This window comes from Rhea americana, unplaced genomic scaffold (genome assembly GCF_003343005.1).
Source record: "Rhea americana isolate MKP2758 unplaced genomic scaffold, rheAme1 scaffold_168, whole genome shotgun sequence".
Classification (NCBI taxonomy): Eukaryota; Metazoa; Chordata; class Aves; order Rheiformes; family Rheidae; genus Rhea; species Rhea americana.
In genome coordinates, this window is record NW_028185794.1 from 449,443 (window position 1) to 468,482 (window position 19,040).

The 19,040-nt window shown below is 52.7% G+C and overlaps 1 protein-coding gene across 3 annotated transcripts in view; it reads right to left on the reverse strand.

Annotated features, from left to right (window-relative positions):
• Positions 1 to 19,011, reverse strand: part of RBPMS2 (RNA binding protein, mRNA processing factor 2) — a 32,198-nt gene extending 13,187 nt beyond the window's left edge. For all 3 annotated transcript variants that reach the window (XR_014895299.1, XR_014895300.1, XM_085300708.1), the window contains exons 1-5: positions 18,675 to 19,011; positions 4,141 to 4,218; positions 2,380 to 2,418; positions 1,708 to 1,770; positions 479 to 629 (exon numbers count right to left, since the gene is read on the reverse strand). Coding sequence is in view for 1 of the 3 variants with exons in the window: in XM_085300708.1 (XP_085156834.1) it covers positions 479 to 629; positions 1,708 to 1,770; positions 2,380 to 2,418; positions 4,141 to 4,218; positions 18,675 to 18,734 (391 nt within the window). In the remaining 2 variants the exon portion in view is untranslated. The remainder of the gene's footprint in view (positions 1 to 478; positions 630 to 1,707; positions 1,771 to 2,379; positions 2,419 to 4,140; positions 4,219 to 18,674) is intronic.
• Positions 19,012 to 19,040: the final 29 nt, after the last annotated feature.

Here is a 19,040-nt window from a genome sequence, read left to right on the forward strand (position 1 = left end):
TGAGGGCCCCACAGCACGTGACAGGCAGTCTGGTACACACACACAGCACTGGGCTGGTGCTGCAGGATAACAGAGAAGGTGAGGCGCTCAGCACCATGCTGCGGGCTGCCTGACAAGCTGCAGCAGGGCTGCTTGCTCCATGGTGCTATGTTGAGGGTGCACGGCACAGGACTGGCCCTTGCTGCTTTGCACCTAGGGATGGTTTAAGCACTTGAGAGGCATCACTTCATCTACAAGAAACATTTGTTGCTCTCCCAGTGATTGCAGCACTGGCTAGAAGCTTCACTGGCTGCCCATTTTTCTCCAGCAACCAGTGTGCTGGCCTTACTGCACTGGGCAGGCTTCAGCCAGATTGTATGTGGATAAGAAGGGTCCTTTCCATCCTGGCTGTGTCCAGTCCCAACACCAGCACTCCTGGTGCCAGGCATCTCCCAGGTTGGACCAGGCACTACCTCAAGCTGCCTCCCAGTATACTCACAGGGGTCTCGTGCAATGAAGTGTGCGCCCAGGGCAGGGTGGATATTGGTGGGGTTTGGTGTGGCCATCAGCTTGCTCTTGGCCATCTTTGTGTTGGCTTTAGCAAACTCTAACCGCAAGGTCTGGGGGTTCTCTGGGTCGAAGCGGATGCCCTGCGGCAGGAGAAAGCATAGGAGTCTCTCAGCAGGGAGGTTTCCAGTGCAAGAAAAGGCTGTATTTATTCAGGGAGCAAAGCCTAACTGGGGAATGGCGGTCATCACGCTGCAGTTGCATGCCCACTGTAACACTCAAGCTCCCACAGGCTTATGTTTCCACATTCAACTGGCCTATGACCACATAACCAGGAAATGGCTACCACGAGGATGTGGCACACAGCTTTGCTGTCTGTGCACAGTTCACCAGCCAGCACAGCAGTGACTACTACTAATGGTWGTCAGAGAAGACCTGACTTTGCTGGAGCTGGGATAAGAAGCTCCAATAAAGACTGGGCTATCTGTGGTACTGCTATATCTACTGCCAGGCTGGGCAGAGACAGTCACACGCCCTGCTGCCTGAGGCAGGGTCTGCAGCAGGGCAGAACCATCTCAGCAGATTTTGCTGCCTAGATCCCACTAAACTCTGCAGGGTCATATAGGATGCAGACAGCTTGGGCTGTACCTGCCGCATTCCTCATGTCCCTCTTTGAGCTGCAGCAGTTTGAGAATGTGGTGAACATGCTAAGGAGCCCTATACTAGCCAGTTTAGGCCCTGCCTCGTGTCCTGCCATGGAAACAGGAACATGGGATAGTATGTTTCTAGCTGCAGAGGTCCTGGCAGGCCAAAGTCCAGGGCAATGCCCTGCTCTGCTGACCTGCCACACACTTTTCATCAGGGCATTTGGTAAGCAAAGCTTTAACAAGGCTGCCAGCACCAGTCTTACAGCCATATGACAGATAAGCTTTGCCACAAGGCTTTTCACTACCAGGCTAATCTGCTGAGCTCAACCTAGAGCCTCAAAAGCTGGTGCTAAATACAAGTTGGGCTCTACGTGTCTTAGTATAGCATTACAGGATTTCAGATGTATATTGCCCTACAGCTACCTAGGAACCAGCCTGGCCTTTCCTATATTACAGGCAAGGCTAGTGCCAGTCTAGCCCACAGCTGGGTTAGAAGAAGCTCTAGGTCCAGCTACAGCAGGGCATACAGTAGCCTCAGCCCTTCCTGGAGCCTCCTAGCGCATCAGATACTCACATTTAAGGCATTCTTTGCTGCTTCCGCACCAGCCCGGCTGTCAAAGGTCACAAAACCAACTGGCTAGAAGAAATAATGATAAAATTATTTCAGGGGCCTCCTCCAACTCTTTGGATTACCCTGCCAACCTCCCTGCCCCAGACAGCTTACAGCAGTCAGAAAAGACCATCTGAGTTTACAGAGGGCCCTTGCACAGAGCTAGAGCTCCAAGACTCCTGCTCTCCACCTGTTCCCACTACACCAAATGCTTCAGTGTTCCTACACGTGGGGGCCCTTCACACCCCAGCAGCCCCAGCAAATTCCCCTTGCCCACACAAGTGCTTCAGTTTTGACCATGCTGGTCTTGCCAGATTCACAGCCTTAGTTAGGATGAGATAGGGGAAAGTTTCTGCCAGCACACGGTTGAGGCTGAAGCATCAGGTCTCACCCAGCTGAGGACCGAGTACAGGCAACAGCCCACACAGCTCAGAGCAGCTACAGAAGATAGACACATTCGGCACATGCCATTTGCTTGGGGCCACCAGGGCAGGGTGTGAACWGAGTCCAGCTGTGTACACTGAGCATAGATAATGCTCCACACAGTGAAATGGCATCCATTCCACTGCCCCTCTCGGCAAGTTTAATTTTCTTCTAGTAGAAGCCAAAAATACCCAGGCAGGAGGGAAAAGGTACCTGCTTTGAAGTCAGCTTGATCAGTGACCCCTCATAACCCTGGAGAAGGGAAGAAAACAAGTCAGTGTCAGGTTCCTGAAGGAGCAGAGCTACAAGCAAGGCATTATATGGTAGCTTTGGAGTTCCTGCAGCACCAAGCCCTTCAGAAAGCAAGGTTTGTAGCAGGGGGGAGGTACATACACGAACCCTTTTCTAAAGCAGCTGGCCTCTTCTTCCCCATCAAAAGATGACATTGAGATTAATCTAGGAGCAGAGCAGATACCTCAGCTAGTCCACTMTGCCCCTTTGGGAAGGAATCTGTTTTCCAGCTCTTCATGAAGAGATGTGTCCTACCTGGCTACTGCCTAGGGAGCACAGAGCACCCTATGCTAGAGGGATGTGAACAACAAGGATTCCTCAGGAAGAGGCTCATTTTCATGCAAGTCTTCACTGGCCAAGCATTTAGGTTCCCAGGTCTTGCATAGGAACAAGCTGGAGGCAGTAACAGGTCAGTTTATACCCAAAGAGCACATTACTTAATTGACACAACATGGGTCCTTGCCCAGGTACAGCCAGATCACCTGCACGAGCTACTCAAAACCAAATGCTGAGACATGCTGCTGCCTTGACTGGGCAGGCTGCAAGAATGGTGCCAGGACATTACCATAGCTCTGAGCACAGACTGGCTTATGGGTCCCAGTGCTTGTTCAGCAATGAGCCACCCACTTTAACCAAGGAGAGCCCACCCACTGTAATGCCATGGTTTGTGTCCCAGATCAGATGAGACTGAGTTGAAACATCCCAAAGCAGCACCCTGAGCAAACCACACTGTCTGCACAACCCTAGTCCACAGTTGCAGGGCAAGGGACAGCTTGCAGAGCAATTGGTGTTCACATTTCCTTTCCCAAAAGGGAGAGGTATCCTCCAACTAGTATCCTTCAATTAGTACAGCCCAGCTGAAGATAACTGGTGCAGGGCAAAGGACCCTCAGCACGGGCCTTGTTCCTCAAATAACCTTTCTGTAGTTTGTCCTATCATATGGATTAAGTCCATGTATTCCAAAAAGTTTCTCCATTCAGCCCTCAGCAGCCTCCATGCTCCTGCACAGGCTGCTTTCAGCAGCTGTGTGGAACCACAACTCCTCTCTACAACTGAAAGCACCAGCACATGGAAAGAGGAATCCCATCCCAGTCCTTGGTGGGGCCAGAGGGAAAGATCCAGTAAAGGATGGACAGTTATGCAACCACAGCCTGATGCAGCAGGACACATCCTAAAGCCAAGGAAGTACCCAGGGCTGGTCCAGTTGGGCAGCAGGGCTACACAAGCATCCTTCATTGGAGTTGGGATAATTTCACCAACTGGCTCCAGGGGAGGTTACCTAGCTGAATGCAACCTGTGGGATACCATTCTGCCCTCCTATCAGGTTTCCAGAGCTTTCATAAAAGGTCCAGTTTCCCATTTCATCCTTGCTGCCCTCTGACAGACTTTTTTGCCTGCAAGGTTGGTCACAAGACAGCATCTTTCGCACCAAAGGCCAGATTTGAAGGCACCTAAGCAGAGCCAAGTCACAGATCTGATTTTCTTTCTCTCTCGCTCCTTCCCACTCTGCTCTTCTCCCACCAGAAAGGGCAGGGCAGTCCACTTCTCCCAGAGCTACAAGCCTCCAGTTCACAGCAGCCACACCAAGAATGTAGCCCCACAGAGGCTGCTCATCTGACACCCCAGACAATGCTCAGAGCTGCATGTTCCTCAGAACAGCATAAGCAAGATAAACCTTCTTACCTTGAATGGTCGGAAGAGCAGGTAAAGCTCTCTGGGTTTGATGTCCACAGGAAGGCCACTGACAAACAGCGTCCGTACCTAGGGGAGAGGCCAATGAGGTCTAGTGAAAGGAGCTGTTAGTACCAAAGCACAAGAATAGACTGCAGAGCATGCTTCAGAAGCTAGGCGCAATGGAGGTAGGTCACCTGACACCAAAGGCAGCCTTGCATACACTAACACTCCCCTACATTACAGGAGTGTTTTCCTCTGTTAGATACACCAAGTCCTCTCCTTAATTCCAGGGAAAGATTTAGACCCTTAGAAGCTAGATTTAGGACTACAAGGACAGCAAATCTGGGTTGAACAGGGTATGGACAGCAGCCTACAGCCCTTGACTGGACCTTGATGAATGCTAAGATTTGAAGAGATTACTAGAAGATCATACATTGCCAAATGCATGAAAGCAGAGGTTGACACACATCAGAAAGAAGAGAGAGATAAAAGCCCCAGTTCTCTCTCACCCCTGTCTACAGGGATGAAACACTCACATGCTAGACCTTCCCTTAGCCCATCCTAGAATCTCATTTCAGCTATTGATTGAAAGTCACCTCATCACCATATACGCACCTTGGACTTCTGCAAGAGCTCCAGTACATTGGTGTGAGGATTTGGTGGTCCATTCCTGCTCCCTCCCCATTCGAAACAGACCCTCTAGATGTCACTCCCATGCCAGCTCTTACRCTGTCTTGCTGTGCCCAACCAGAAACCAGCTGTAGTACAGCAAGTCCAAGGAGACCACTCCTCTTTCCAAGCTATAGAAGTCACATGTCACCCCCAAATGTGCTTGGCATGCAAAAGCCAAAATATAATACCAGAGGAAGATTTCAATAGATAGTTTTATAGCTCATATGAATAGCCAGGAAGAAGGAGCAATATTAAAGGCACATGGCCTAGCAGTATTGCTTGACAGTTAGACCATCACAACCACCTTCTCCCTGCACTGGGAGCTGTTGGCTGTCAGCCTATTTCCATAGGAAGCAGCATGATGCATCTGCCAAGACTTCTTGTGAATCAGCACAGAGGTGGACAGTGAAGMTACGCACTATAGAGATCACCAAGACGCAAGTATAGTCATTATTAAGGACCAGGAGACTGCATCATAGCTTGGCCAGCACTGACAGAAGACAGAAGAGACAGAAAACCATGGGAAGATGGAGCTCTATGTTCCTTGCTTTCCATTAAATGGGAATGATACCMACTCTGCCAGTCCCAAACAAGCCACTGGAAGGTCGTGGGGCAATGTTTACGCCTGAACGCTCAAAATGGCATCAAACAGTACCAGACACTTCCAGGCTGTAGAACTTCCAGCCATCAGCTGGAAATGTAGCAGGACCAGGAGTACAGTGCCAAAGCTCATCTCCTGGCTTGCTTCTAATCTGAAGTGACTTCGTCACATTTCCAAGACAGAAGCATTCTGATCCCACATTTTAGTTTTTGCTCAGCCATTTCCCTTCCCTAGAGGGACTTGGTTGTATTTAACACCTCATTAAACCTCTTTTCCCACAAAACCAAGCAGCACACACTTACCCTGCTCCTGCACTGCAGCCTGAGAACACAGGAACATGCATCAGAGCCTCTGCACCCTATAACTCTTTGCCTCCAAACTTACACAACTACAGGATGCTTCAAGCAGTCAGGCTCCCCAAAGCAGGGAAATTTCTTCTGCTTCCAGGAGAAAGCAAAGCAAAGYGCCTCCCCTGAGTTCCTGTACCCAGGACAGTCCTGCAAGGGCAGTTACACCCTTCACATGAGCTCAGAGAGCAAGTTAAGCCTCCAGGACAAAAATGATCGTGAAAGCCTTTGCACCCATTGTCCCTCTTTCTCCCCATGTCTGCCAGGACTGAGGGCTGCTAGCCCCCAGCTAATGCCCCATTGGGCTCCTGCCACCCCCTCCTCCCTATCTCCATTAGGGTGCAGACCCCTTCTTTAACCCAGTATCTCAAGACTAATGGAAGGATGCAGCCAGGATGAGCATCCCTCCTTCCAACACAGCATCTTCTTCCCCAGACTCTGCACATCCTGATCCCTTCACCTTTACTCTCCAGCTTTTTTTAGGGAAGCAGGATGCTATCTGAAGCACTCCAGAAATGCTTTGCATGCTCAGATTCAGTCCCACAGCCTCCCTACCCAGTCCAGCACCGCTCAGGTAAAGTGGAAAACAGCAGCAGGCAACCCAAGAGAAAGCGCCTCAAAGATTTTGACGCTTGCAGCTTGGCAATGCAGAGTGCCTTCCGTACATTCCCAAAAGACACAGGGCCATCTCTTGCAGGGGAAGAGTGTGCCACCRCACTCTGCACACATGTGCCTCAGCCATGTGAAAGCACCGTTCCTTTTCAATATTTCAGGATTTGAGTGTGCTTAGACCCCAGAATGGATGTTTCTTCCAAGCAGATAGAAATCTACATCCCTGTTGGGTCTCTAAATGGTCCCGTGATGCGTCACTCGGTAAGTCTTTGCGACAGGCGTGACAGAATGGAAGATGTGCAGTTGCTTGGGGAAGGAGAAAGTCAGTTACTCAGATCCCTTACAAGAGCTTCAACAGAGCAATGCAGGTGCCTAGGAAAGCTCTCTGTCAGAGCTAACAGGCTCCTAAAGCTGTCCCTGTAAGTCACTGCCAAGGACAGAAGCAGGATACCTTCTCTTGCAGACAGAGAACACCCCTCAGCCTTCAAGCCTGGTCTCTAACTATCCACAACTTTGGAGAAAGCATGCCAGGCAGCACACAGCACCCACCAAGGACTGATACTTTTCCCTGAAGAAAGTCTGAGGAATCCCAGGACAGACATTCCCCAAACATTATCAGCTAAGATCTTCAAACAACTCTTCAAGGGTACCAGGACAGATTAAGGAAGGTCCCTGCACAGAAGAGCTTGTTAAGAGATGAGAGCATATAGTTGGTTTCCAGAGACCTCTGCAATTCAGCACATCCACAACTGATCTGGAAAAAGGTAAGCGACAATCAAAGTTGTTCAAGAAGGTAAGGCTGAGAGACCTGGGTTATATGTTCAAGGGACATGAACAGAGCAAGGTAAGTCAGAGGGAGGAGATCGCCACACAGACCAGGACCAGGTGTAGACATGTGACCAGCAGCAGCCCAAAAGGGAGGCATCTTGGCAGTCTAAGCACATGGTGTGCCCTCATCTTGCACACTGTGGATAGTCCTAGTTCCTGGCCCCCTCCAAAATAAATTTTAAAAAGCACAACAATCAGGGGTTGGGACCAAAAATCTTCCAGAGGATGAACTGAACTGGGACTCTCCAGCCACCCCTTAGCAGCCCACAGCCTGCAGGCTTTGAGGTCACTAGGATCACACAGGGCAGAGGGAGATGAATCCGAATCCATGGTCCAAGTTCTTGCACACATGCCAAGACAGATGTGGTTTCCGCTTAAATACACCTGTCCTGCTTCAGCTCCCTGCCACCAAACACAGCTACCCACTTGCCTCACAGAGCAAATTTCAGGACAAATAAACAAACAAAAACCCATCCAGACCTAGAGTAGGAATTGCCCAGATCAAAGCTCGTGTTCAGTAGGAGCTTGGCGATGCTGCAGAAATAGCTTTCCAGGAATGCCTTTTTCATAGGCTCTTCCTTAGACTTTGCTCCTAGCCACTTGAGATGCGATACCAGGTCAGAAAACCACCATCTCACCCAGAACTACTGCTCTTARCTACCCTCCCCCCAACTCCAAGGAGGAGGAGGGCAGTGAAGCAGGGAGTAGCTCTCCCCGAGGACAGCTCAGCAGGGTCACATTGTCAGAGGCCCTGCGGAGAACACTTTCTTTCCCCATCCCTGCCCCCTCAGGGATGTCCCCAATCCAAACACTCAGAGATGGAGCAGAGCCATGGAAAACAGGATCTGCGCCAAAAAGGACAAGACCAGCTAGGCCATTTCTTAAAGAGGGAGGATCCTAGCATAGCTCCCACACAGGAGCAGGGAAGGACAAGGACAACGCCATTTATCACTCAAATCAATGGCTCTAARGCAGTCCTTACACAACCATACCTACATGTATCCCATGACAGACATGGGAGATATCTAGTGCAAGCGCAGCCTGGTACTAAGCACCAAGGCTTCAAGAAGTTAAGCAGCTGTGCCTGCCTCTTCCTACTGCAGCTCCATCTCAGCCAGTCAGTCCTCTTCTCCCAGAAAGGCCAGATGCTCTCCTTTAAATAAAAGCTCTCAACACAGAGTCCCAAGGAGTGCCAGACACTGCCCTGCAGCCCAGCAAGGGTCAAGGTATGCCAAAAATGTTAGATGCAAAGGCACAAGCACCTATCTCCTGTAAGGCTGCTCTAGTAGTTTTCTAGCACTGGGATTTAGTTAAGAGACTGCTCTAAATCCTCTCAGAAGGAAGTGAGGCAGGATCTTCTCTTCTGGAAGATTAATCTGTTATCTGCATTACCTCCAGCCATGCTTTTGCACAGCTGTGGCCACTCTGCCCCCTCCCCAGCTAGCCAGCTCCTGGAGCCACTCTCCCAGCACCTGGAGCACACAAACCTTTACAGCCAGAGATTAGCAGATGTCTGAAGGCAGCTCATGAGGATTTCAGAAGCAGGGCTGTGCTAAAGCACCTCATCTATTCCTGGGCCACCAGACAGTCACCCTCTCCAAGGAAAGTACTCCCAGCTGCAAACAGGTACACACTGGTTTGTCCAGAGCCACCCCATTCAGGCACACCAGCATTTCCACAGGAACAGCACCAAGCTCTGCACCGAGCCTTTTGCCTATACTACCAGAGCTCAGCACCATCCTGCAGATAAGCTCCCACACAACCTCCCCAAGGCTGTTCCTCCCTGCACRCAATCCCCTGACCCATGCTGACCTACACGCTAGGTTCCTGAGGGCTCAGCCCCTGACTCAGGCTGTCCCATAGCCACAGACACCACAGCTATTCCCATGGGAGGACCTGCTTTGGTAGAAGTTGCTCTATGCACCAATACTCCAACACTAGCAACAGAGAGACTTTTTGGAATGGCTGCTCTACTGATCAAGACCTATTAAGCTACAAACACAGCCACACCATCTCAGGCACCACTTGCAGCACAGAGCATCCTGCTCCACCGAACATCCTGGGAGGGATGGGGGACTTCATTCTGGCACACAGCTCCCCAGGAGCAGGACAGCAGCCCCAGGGTTGCTTGCAGAGCTACAGCAGCACTGCCAGCCCCCAGTCCTGGATGCAATGCAGCTGGGGCCACTTGACGCGAGGCTGCTGGAATGCAGCAAGCCTGCAGGCTGCTCTAGGAGCCGGGACTTATAAGGCACGGCTGCAAAACACAGGGAACTGAGCTTGCAAAACAAGGCTGCAGAGAGGGAAATGTTTGGGAACCCAACCACAGAGATTAAGGACTTCAGTGGCTGGCGCCCTAATCTCACTGCTCCAGATCAGCCCAGGGCACGAAGAGTTCCTGCCACTGCCTTATGAAGGCCTAGTGCTGGGCAGTTTTGTTCTTCAGCAGGTAAACCCCCAGAAAACAGAGGAAGGGGCAGCTGGTGCAGAGATACTGATGAGGCTGATCTACTTCCACCTACTGTTTGGCAGGAAGGCAGAGTAGTCCCAATGCTATGGAATATGCTTCTCAAGAGGAACAGTYTCATTAGCAGGTTCCTCTGCCACCTCATGCCTCAGTTTCCCCACCACCAGCACTTGACAGTAGAGTGGCTGCACAAGCTGGCTGCCTGCTTGCAGTTCCATTGCTGGCAGAGTTGTAACATCCKTGGACAGCTTGCAGGACCAGCAGGCAGGCTACTGCTGAGCCCAGGTGCAGGATCAGTCCAGGAGCTGCTCTAGCCAGGAAGCACAGAACAGCAAAGGCCACAGCAGCTGTGGCAGTGGGAAGATGTTCACCCAGGCCATATCCCTGGAGAGGAAAGCAGCCTTRAACCACAGTCCTCCTCCAGCACTCAGAGCAAGGGGGGCTTCAAGCATGTTCCTCTCAAATTAGCTTTTCACATGAGACACATTCAAGGGACAACATCCTATTAACCCAGGAATGGGGGAGAGGGACACAAGGAGCAGAACACAAGAAAGCCCAGCCGAGCACTGATACTGGACCCCCAGGCTGGGGTGTTTTACACAACTCTGCTTATAGCTTGATCAGGACCTCCCTCCCCCCAAAGAACATTTGCTCTTCCCCCACACTGAGCAGGGGAGTCTCAAYGGGGCTCAGCCCAGCCACTGTGGTCAGGGCAGGAAGGTGTTTGAGCGAGGAGGGAAGCAGGGACAGGCGCTGGTTTCTGCTCAACTGAGCAGGAAGCACATGAGCGAAGATAAGTCCAGACAYAACGGGACAGCATGCAAGATTAGGCCATGGCCCAAGCAGAGGAAGCACCACTGGTCTGGCTCTGTGCTGGAGACTTCCTCCTGCTCCCCACAACTGAGTCCTGTCCCCTGTCTTCACAGCACCCCACATGGAGTACATCACCCATGGGCACTAGGGCCACAGCAGCAGGTTCAAAGCTGTTGAAGCATTTGGAGGAGGCCAGAGAGGGTTTCCCCTGCTCCCAGGAGATTACTCTCCCAACTAGGCACACCAGGCAGAGCTTCCCCAGCTCAGGAAAAGGTTAGCACAGCATCCTTCCCAGTCTGCCATCACAGCCCCCAGCTTTCCACCTTGCTGAGAGATTTGCTGAGGTAGAATCTCACAGCCAACACACTAGGAGATGCTCACAATCATGCTTGCACTACACAGCCCATCACACTGAACTCCTGGCTCCAGTGACAGAGCAAGGACAGGAGGACCCCTGCAGGAGCAAAGGGCCTACAGACACCTTTCACCATCAGCTGGAGCTGCCAGACCTTACACAAGCAGAAAGCTCATGACAGCACACCACAGAAATCTGCCACAGACCACTTCCTCCAGCCTGCATCTACTAATTCATTCTCCTGGCAGCAGGTGCAGAGACCCTCTGCTACCCTCTGCTCTCAGCATGAGGCATCAGCCTGAATGCAGGACCCTCACAAGGTATGTTCTTTACTTGGGTCCTCACACTAGACATCTGTGTTCAAGCAACTGGTCTCTGCTTCACCCAGCTAAAAGCTAAATTCCCAGTCACCTTTTGGTCCTACACCTGCCTCCTCCACTCATGTAGCCACAGAGGCAGGATATGACAGAGAGGTACATGAACCTCTTGAATCTGTCCAATCTGAAATGGCACATTGCTGGCCAAATCATGGCCCCACGGAGCATGCCTGACAGCTCCCAACACCAGAAGAGTCTTCACAAAACCAGAGCAGTGGGGAGCTGAGAGGTTGTGGCAGCTCTCAGGGGTTAACAGTGGCTATGGCAGTGTCACCCTAATTGCAAGGAGCTTTTTGGGGACATCAGTAGRCAGCCAAGAACCCCAAGGACTAGGCACTACTGAGCTAGCCCAGCTCTGGGCAAGACATGGCTACTCCTCAGTGGGGAGCAGCTATGCCACCCAAAATGGACCAGGGCTGCCAACCCTGACTAGCAACATGCCCTGAYCTCCCTCCACACCACAGGGCATTCTTCCCCCCAAGACCTCAAGTGGGCACCCCGAGCATCCAATGTAGCAGATAGAGCAGATGAGACACACGGCCCAGAAAGACAGCCTAGGCAGCAGCACAGAGTGCGTAGTAAGAATGGATACAGCACATAGTACAAGCTATAAGGTCCAAGCTAGAAAGAGAACATATCCCAGCCAGTCCCCCTGATTCACATCCCTCTGTGAAAGACCAGGGGGTAAAGCTTTCTCCTCTCTTCTTACAACTCCCAGAAATGGGTGCTTACTCAATGTCCATGCTTGCTCTGCACTTCAAGCCACTGCTGTAAGAACTAGCCCACAGGAACCACAGCTCAGCTCACTTTCRGACAGACTCTGGCCCGATGCCCTTCAAAGCAGATGATTTGTCCCCAGGCTGACAGCTTCTGACATAGAGCTGAGAACCAGAACCTGAGCTAACATTAATGCAAGAACCCATCACCACATCYTCAGGTACGTGATAAGACATCTCAACTGGGAGGTACAGCACTTCCAGAACTACTWCTGGGCTATGCAGGAGGGCTGCAGATCCTCCATGTAGACAGACTGCCCCACTGGTTCCTGCATTTTCACCAACAACAGCCCATGCCTGGGTAAGCTGGGGAAGAATGGATCAAGGAGAGCATTGCACTACATCAGTACTTGCTGTTCCATGTGACTCATCTAGAGAAACTCACCCCAACAGCCCCTGGGGCACATCAAGGCAAGGCAGGATCTCATACCTATGTTCTGCCTCCCTGCCCTGCTACATTTGGCCAGTTGGGCTCCAGACTGTTCCTTCCCATAGGAYGCAAAGGTCAATGTCTTGTCCCTGTCCACTGGGCTGGGTGCAGGAGATGATCTTCACTAGAYAGAGCAAGCCTCGGCAACACCCCGGCTCCTGCCTCCTAGCAGCAAAGCCAGTGGATGAGCCCTGGGAACAAAGAAATCCTCACACCCTAAAGCTCTATCTGGCACATGCCAAGCAGAGCCCAGAGCTTGTGCAAGTGCTCTGCCTCCACATTCACCCACCATCTGGCCAGGTACCCCTCTCTGCTAGGGTTGACCCAAGGGAGACAGCAGGCCCAAGGACAAGCAATTTTCAGGCCTCCCCACTAGCCATGACCTCATGCAGCAGGCAAAATGCCCTTGCTAAGCACATGGCATTCACTCTTGCCATATCAAGGCAAGAGTCACCTGGCACACAACCACTTATRGCACCACCACCACTGCCTGCAGCACCCCAGGGTCCCTCCTCCCCAGAAACACTGCATTGGCTCAGGATTAGATTCAGCRTGTCCAGCACCGAGGCTGCATTCCCATTGCCCTGCTCCCTCACCAGGTCCAACCACATAGCATCCAGCACACCGGAGGAATTCAGTATCAGACATTCCATGTGGCATGCAGGTGTTTTACAGCACACCTGAATTCTTCATGCYTGTGCCTCTACCACACAAAGCATCCTCACATAGTGATAGTGTTGCAAGAGGAGGTACTTTCCTATTATGGGGATGGCCTCTGATGTACACATACCCCAGGGCTTCCTCAGGGAACAAGCTTTTGAAATGACTTGCTTCCAGATCTGATAAGGCTACCAGGTCTCAGCTAATGTATTATACTCCTAGAGAGAAGATGCAGCCTGACTTCCCTCAGAAGAACAAAATGGATCAAGTTACCAAGGAAATGACCTGCTGCCATTCAATTCACCACATTTACTGCTGCTCCAAGAAATTCAGACAGTCTCAAACCAGAAAACACCATCACAGGTCTAGCCAGAGTTCCCTGGGACTGAGGGCTACTTAGCTACATGACAGGTAGCCCAAGGTCTGCCTCACAACAGATGCCTCAGGTGGGTTAGCAAGAGGATAGAGATTTTCCTAAGGAGCTAGAGCTCCTGCAATCTGAAACATCTAGTCCTCAGCAGTGCTGGTGGGAAGAGTTAGCCAGATCTGGCACAGCCAACACTTCACTGCCTCACTTGCTTTGGGCAACAGAGCTACACTATCCCCCACACCATTCTACAGAGCAGGGCATTGTGATCAAGYGAAGATGCTTAGCACCACAAGTGAGGTGTTGACCATCTCACTTCCACACTCATCTCCTGGTGAGTCTTCAAAGTTTTCACTTCAGGCACTCAGGAAGCCTGGACAGGCACATGCTGCACTCCATGATCCAAGTAGCTCAACCTCCACAGCTTGACAGATCTTAACACTGCCAAGACTAGCAAGTCAAGAAGAGCTTATAGCTCCTTCAGGAGCTTCCTGCACCAGTTCTGACAAGTCATAGCTGACTTCACACAGTGCTGATTCCTGTAGCAGAGCCATGATGGAGGACATCAAAGCCTGAACCACTCTCAGCTACCCTCCAAACATCATCTCCTGAGGCATCCTTCCCACTTTGCCCATATCCATGAGGGGAAAAGCACAGCCCTTTGCTAGTTTCTGACTGATRATAGCACAGCCTTCACAACTTCTGCAGGCTACTGCAACACCAGAAACTACTTATGAGACCACACAGGGAAAGCTCTACTCAGCACCTCCTCAGACTAGCCAAGGAGAAAGACTCATTTCTGAAACAAGATCTCATTCACCAGACTAGCTACACAGCCAGGTAGCTGGAAGAACAACAGTTACTCTGTCACAGAGACTATTTGGGATATTGATGTTCAACACAACTTAGACAAGTCAACCTTACATCTGAAATGGCGAGAAAGGAAAAGGAAGCTATCCTGCAAGAATTTACAGAGGCACCAAGACAGGGAGATTCCCACATCCCTCCCCCAGTAAGAATGGCTCATTGATAGACTAAGAGGAGGTCTGGGAACACACTAGTTCCCAGAACCTCTGCCTGCATGGTGACTTCAGGGTATTGCTCAGCCAACAATCTGTCACTAACATAAAGCCACATTTAACATGGAAGATACTTTTATGATGCATGAAAACAGTTCTGAAACACCATTCTGGTTCAAGCAGATTGAATACAAGAAGATTAGCAAGTGGGAGATAGTAACTACTACACCCTCAAGCTCTGTGTAGCAGAGAGCAGCATCAGAGTCATTTGACTCAGAAATTACGTTAACCTTATTTGTTTCAAGTCAGAGAATTACAATCCATGCATGCAAGAGGTATCTAGGTCCACTCAAGCAGAGATTACAGAAATCAAAAGATGTCTGGCACCAGTTCATGAAGAGCTACAGAGACCCAGCATCTAACACATGCCGGCTTACCCGTGGCATTTCTGGACGGTTCTGGCAGCTCCAGCATGCAACAACTAAGAAAGGCCAGGAATGAAGTACTTGCTACTCTAGCCCATCCTCCCAGTGGAAGCAGTCTGGGAGCAAAGCTTTCTGCCTCCTGCAACAGGGCATTCGCTAACTCCAAACAATGTCTTCTACAGCCCTTGCTGTGCACCAACAGGGAACAAGTTCCTTTCCCAGCAGAGCATGACCATATAACTTTTCCTGGTCCTTGCCTGTGCTTAGCCCAACTTTCTCTCTCAGATCTCCACCACAGATTCAAGTTTTTGTCCACATTCAGCAACCCTCAACATCCAAGCTCTACTGTGACAGCAGCCCCCATCACTCTGCTGCAAGAGAGGCCCTTGAGACTCGGCCCCTTCCCTCAAAGGGACAAAGCAGCAAGAGGACACATGGGATAACAGTGCACTCCAGCCACCTGCATWAGGACCCTAAACAAAAGGCTCAAAATTTCCCCCACTCCTCAGTGACCTCCTGAGGAGCAACAATTAACTTGAGGCTTCCAAATCAGTTATGAGCCATAGGACCAGAGCAGAGGTGACACACCTGCATCGAACATCCAAGACTACAGTGGTGACAGGGGTAAACACAAGAGGTCCTAACTGCAATACAACCATATAAACACAACACASAGTGTCCATGGCAGGCAAGCAAGCTCCTCCGGCTGCCGGAGGAAGCACTGCACGCAACGAGTGCGGGGCACCTAGGCAGCTGACAGTCTCACACCGCCCCTCAGGAGGGCAGGGATGTATGCTGTCACACAGATTGGCAGCTGCCTGGAAAACTAAACAAAAGATAGCAGTAAGTGGCGACGTATCAAATTTGGGAGGTGTCTGGTGAGGAACAGCAGGGACTGACATTAGGCCCTGTTTGTTTAACATTCCCATTAACGACCTAGAGAGGAGCAAGAGACATTCCTGTCTTCCCCATGTCACTGGGCAGGAAGGGGCTGCAAGATCCAGGGACTCACAGATTAGATAAATTGGGCTGAATTTGGGAGCTTCGCCCTGCTGTATCTGGGCCGCACGTCTCCCTTCTGCAACTGCTCTGGAAAGCAGCAAAGGAGACTCACAGGGAGATCGAGTTGTGTCCGCCACGCCAGGATCCAGCGGCATCATCCACACAGCTCAGAAMGATATTCCAGCACACCCTCTGCTTATGTTGGCCTGGAAGGATTCAACTTGGCATTAAATGTAAACATTGCTACAAAAACTGTTTGCTCCCCTGTATCAGGGATGTGGCCAAGAGCTCTCCCCAAGCTAACCCAAATTCTGGCCAAGCCAAGACCCCAAAACACAAGATCATTCCTAATACCGCATTAGCTTCTTCTGCCGTGAGAAAAAGCCCCTGGTCAGCYGGAAAGGAAAAACAAGCGTTCAGAGGGCTCCCACAGGCTCAGAGCAGCCACCGCAGAGCCCAACCCACAGCAAGTCACCCACAACATTATTTGTTGCGACAGCAGGATCCTGGAGGACATACGGCTTTCCAATAGCAACCTCACCAGACACAGGGTCCAGTGTCCCAACTGGGCCAACAGAGCACCAAAGAAACACAGGAATGAGGTGCAAGGTGCTCTTTGGATGACACCCTGCACAAGTCCCAGCTTCACATCACTGCCTCCCAAGCACTCCGCTCTCTYCAAGACGGTTGATCTTCTGCTACACCCCTGCCTCCCTGGCATGCAGGATGGCAGAGGTGCCCAGCAAGGTTGCAGACCATCTAGCAGGGTGGGCTGGACCATCCACCTCCCTGCAAACTGCCAGAGGTGGAACAATGGAGAGAGCAAGGGACATTTCTGTTCAACCGCCATCACAGTACCAGCCCCATTCCCCGGGGTGCTTTTTGGCTTTTTTTCTCCCCTAAACTAGGCTTTCCAGTCACCAAGTATCAGTCTGGTGAGGACCAGGTTCCCTTCCTCCTCCCAAAGGGATTTTCATGCTCACAGGTGCAATAAGGACACATCAGTTTCTAGCACCTGCTTTGCTGAACCATAACCCAGGCAGCCCTTGGCAGTGGSGAGAACAAGCAAACTCTCCCCCAGCACACCCAGCCACCACCTGTGAGGTCCCAAGGCAGAGCAACATTGGCTAGGACACACCAAGCAGCATCGATCTCAGGGAGTTTTGCAGGCCAGTGAATAATTGGATCAAGGATCTGCATTGAGTCTCCTGCGCATGTGCGTGCAGYGCATGAAACGCCTGGTACAGAGCCTTCCCACACTACAAAAGCCTCACAGGGCCCCAAACAACCCAAAAAAACTCTTTACCCACCCATGCCAGTGTCACCTAGTGAGGCCAGGATGTGCCACCAGCTGTACTGCAGCCATGTCCTATCGCACTGCCTAAACCCTGCTCCATGCAGGGAAGGGAAAGAAAGCTACAGYCACCACACCACTACCACCCACCGATCCATCCCACCCTGTTCCCCTCACATGAGGGGGCACGACAGCCCCTAAGCAGGCGGCACACGGGGCCGTGCAGCCCTCCCGGCGGGCAGCAGAGCAACCCAGGCGCCATGTTGCGGTGGCAAGAGCGCACGGCGCGCTCGAGGAGGGCTGGGGGAGGGGGCAGAGCACCTCCCYGGTCCCGAGGGCCAGGCGCATAGGACTGCAGCAAAACGCTACCATGTCCGAGTTTTTTCCAGAGCCATCTCCAAGATGGAGGGCAGCATGCGAYCCGCTGCGCCATGCCTCCCTGAGGAGTGGGACGAGCAAGATGCTGCGGTCCCAGCCATACCAGCGCCTAGCCAGCAGCTCTGGCAGCCATAGGGCAAGTGCCCGGCACTGCAGGCTCAGCTCCGGATGCTTTGGCGTGTGGATGGAGAACAACAACCTCCACAAATCCTCCCAGGATGGAGTCCAGGACTATCCAGGTTCCTGCTTGCAACAGCTGTCCAGGGAATGAGGACTGCCAGCAAGGTGCTTCTCAGCCCTCTATCCCCACCAGGCTGCTGGAACATGGGGAGTGGAACAAGGGCTCCACCATGGTGGCTCAAATTCATCCCTAGCAGCTCACATGGGCAGGGCAGCCTCCAGTTGCAGAAACCTAGTCTCTCCATCCACAGGGGCAACATGCACCCAGGGCACCCTCCACTTGGGGACCAGCCATCATACCAAGCTAGATAGAGCAGGGACCTACTGGTCCCCTGCCTCAGGGGGGACCACAAGGCCACCAGGCAGGTGAGAGTGCTCTCAGCTAGGACTTGCCCTGCCTAGGCTGCCAGTGGTCCAGCCTCCATCCCCAGTCCAACCCCCACCACCAGGTCCCACTTCCTGGGCAGTCCCAGCACCCACAGTGCTCCAGCCCCAACACTCCTCTCCCCAGGTCACTGCCCAGAGATGCTCCAAAAGCACCATGCCACCCCACTCCCCCAGGGCAGCCCCAGCACCCCATCCTGGTTCCCCAGCCTCAGGAGCATCTCCTGTGCGTCAGCACCTGGGTCCTCCAGCCCCGATATCCCATCCTCAGTTCCCCAGTCCCGACACCGCTTCTCCAGCCCCAGTCCAGCCTCTCTCCTCCAGCCCCGACGCCGCATTCACAGCTCCCCAGCTCTAGTCCTCCAGCCCCGACGTCGCTTTCCCAGCCCCGCTCTTCTAGTCCCGACACCCCGTCTTCAATTCCCTAGCCCCGGTCTGGCCCCACTTCTCCAGCCCCAGTCCGAYCCCGTTCCTCCAGCCCCGACGCCCCGCTCTCGGGTCCCCCGGAGCTGCCGTCGTCGCCGCACCGTTCCCGGCGCCGTGCGCGCCGTCCTACCTCCTCCTCGACGTTGCCGCTGCCGTTGGTGTGCTCGGTGTCCTTGTTGAGGTTGCTCATGGTGGGGTGCCGGGGGCAGAAGGGGGTGGGTGCCGGCTGCTCCGGAGCTCTGCGGGGCCGGTGCGCGGGGGCAGTGTGCAGGGGAGGGAAAGGGAGGGGGGGCGGTGCGCAGGGGCGGTCGCGGTGCCCTCCCGGTTCACATGCGGCGCGCCGGGGCCGCGGCGCTGTTAAGGGCCGGGGCCGAACGGGGCCGAGCGGAGCGTAACGAGCCGCAGCTGCGGGGCCGACGCGCCCCAGCCCCCGCCGCTCCCGGTACCGCCGCCGCCGCCGCGCACCGAGCCGCGGGGCCGGGAGCCGCCCGCCGCC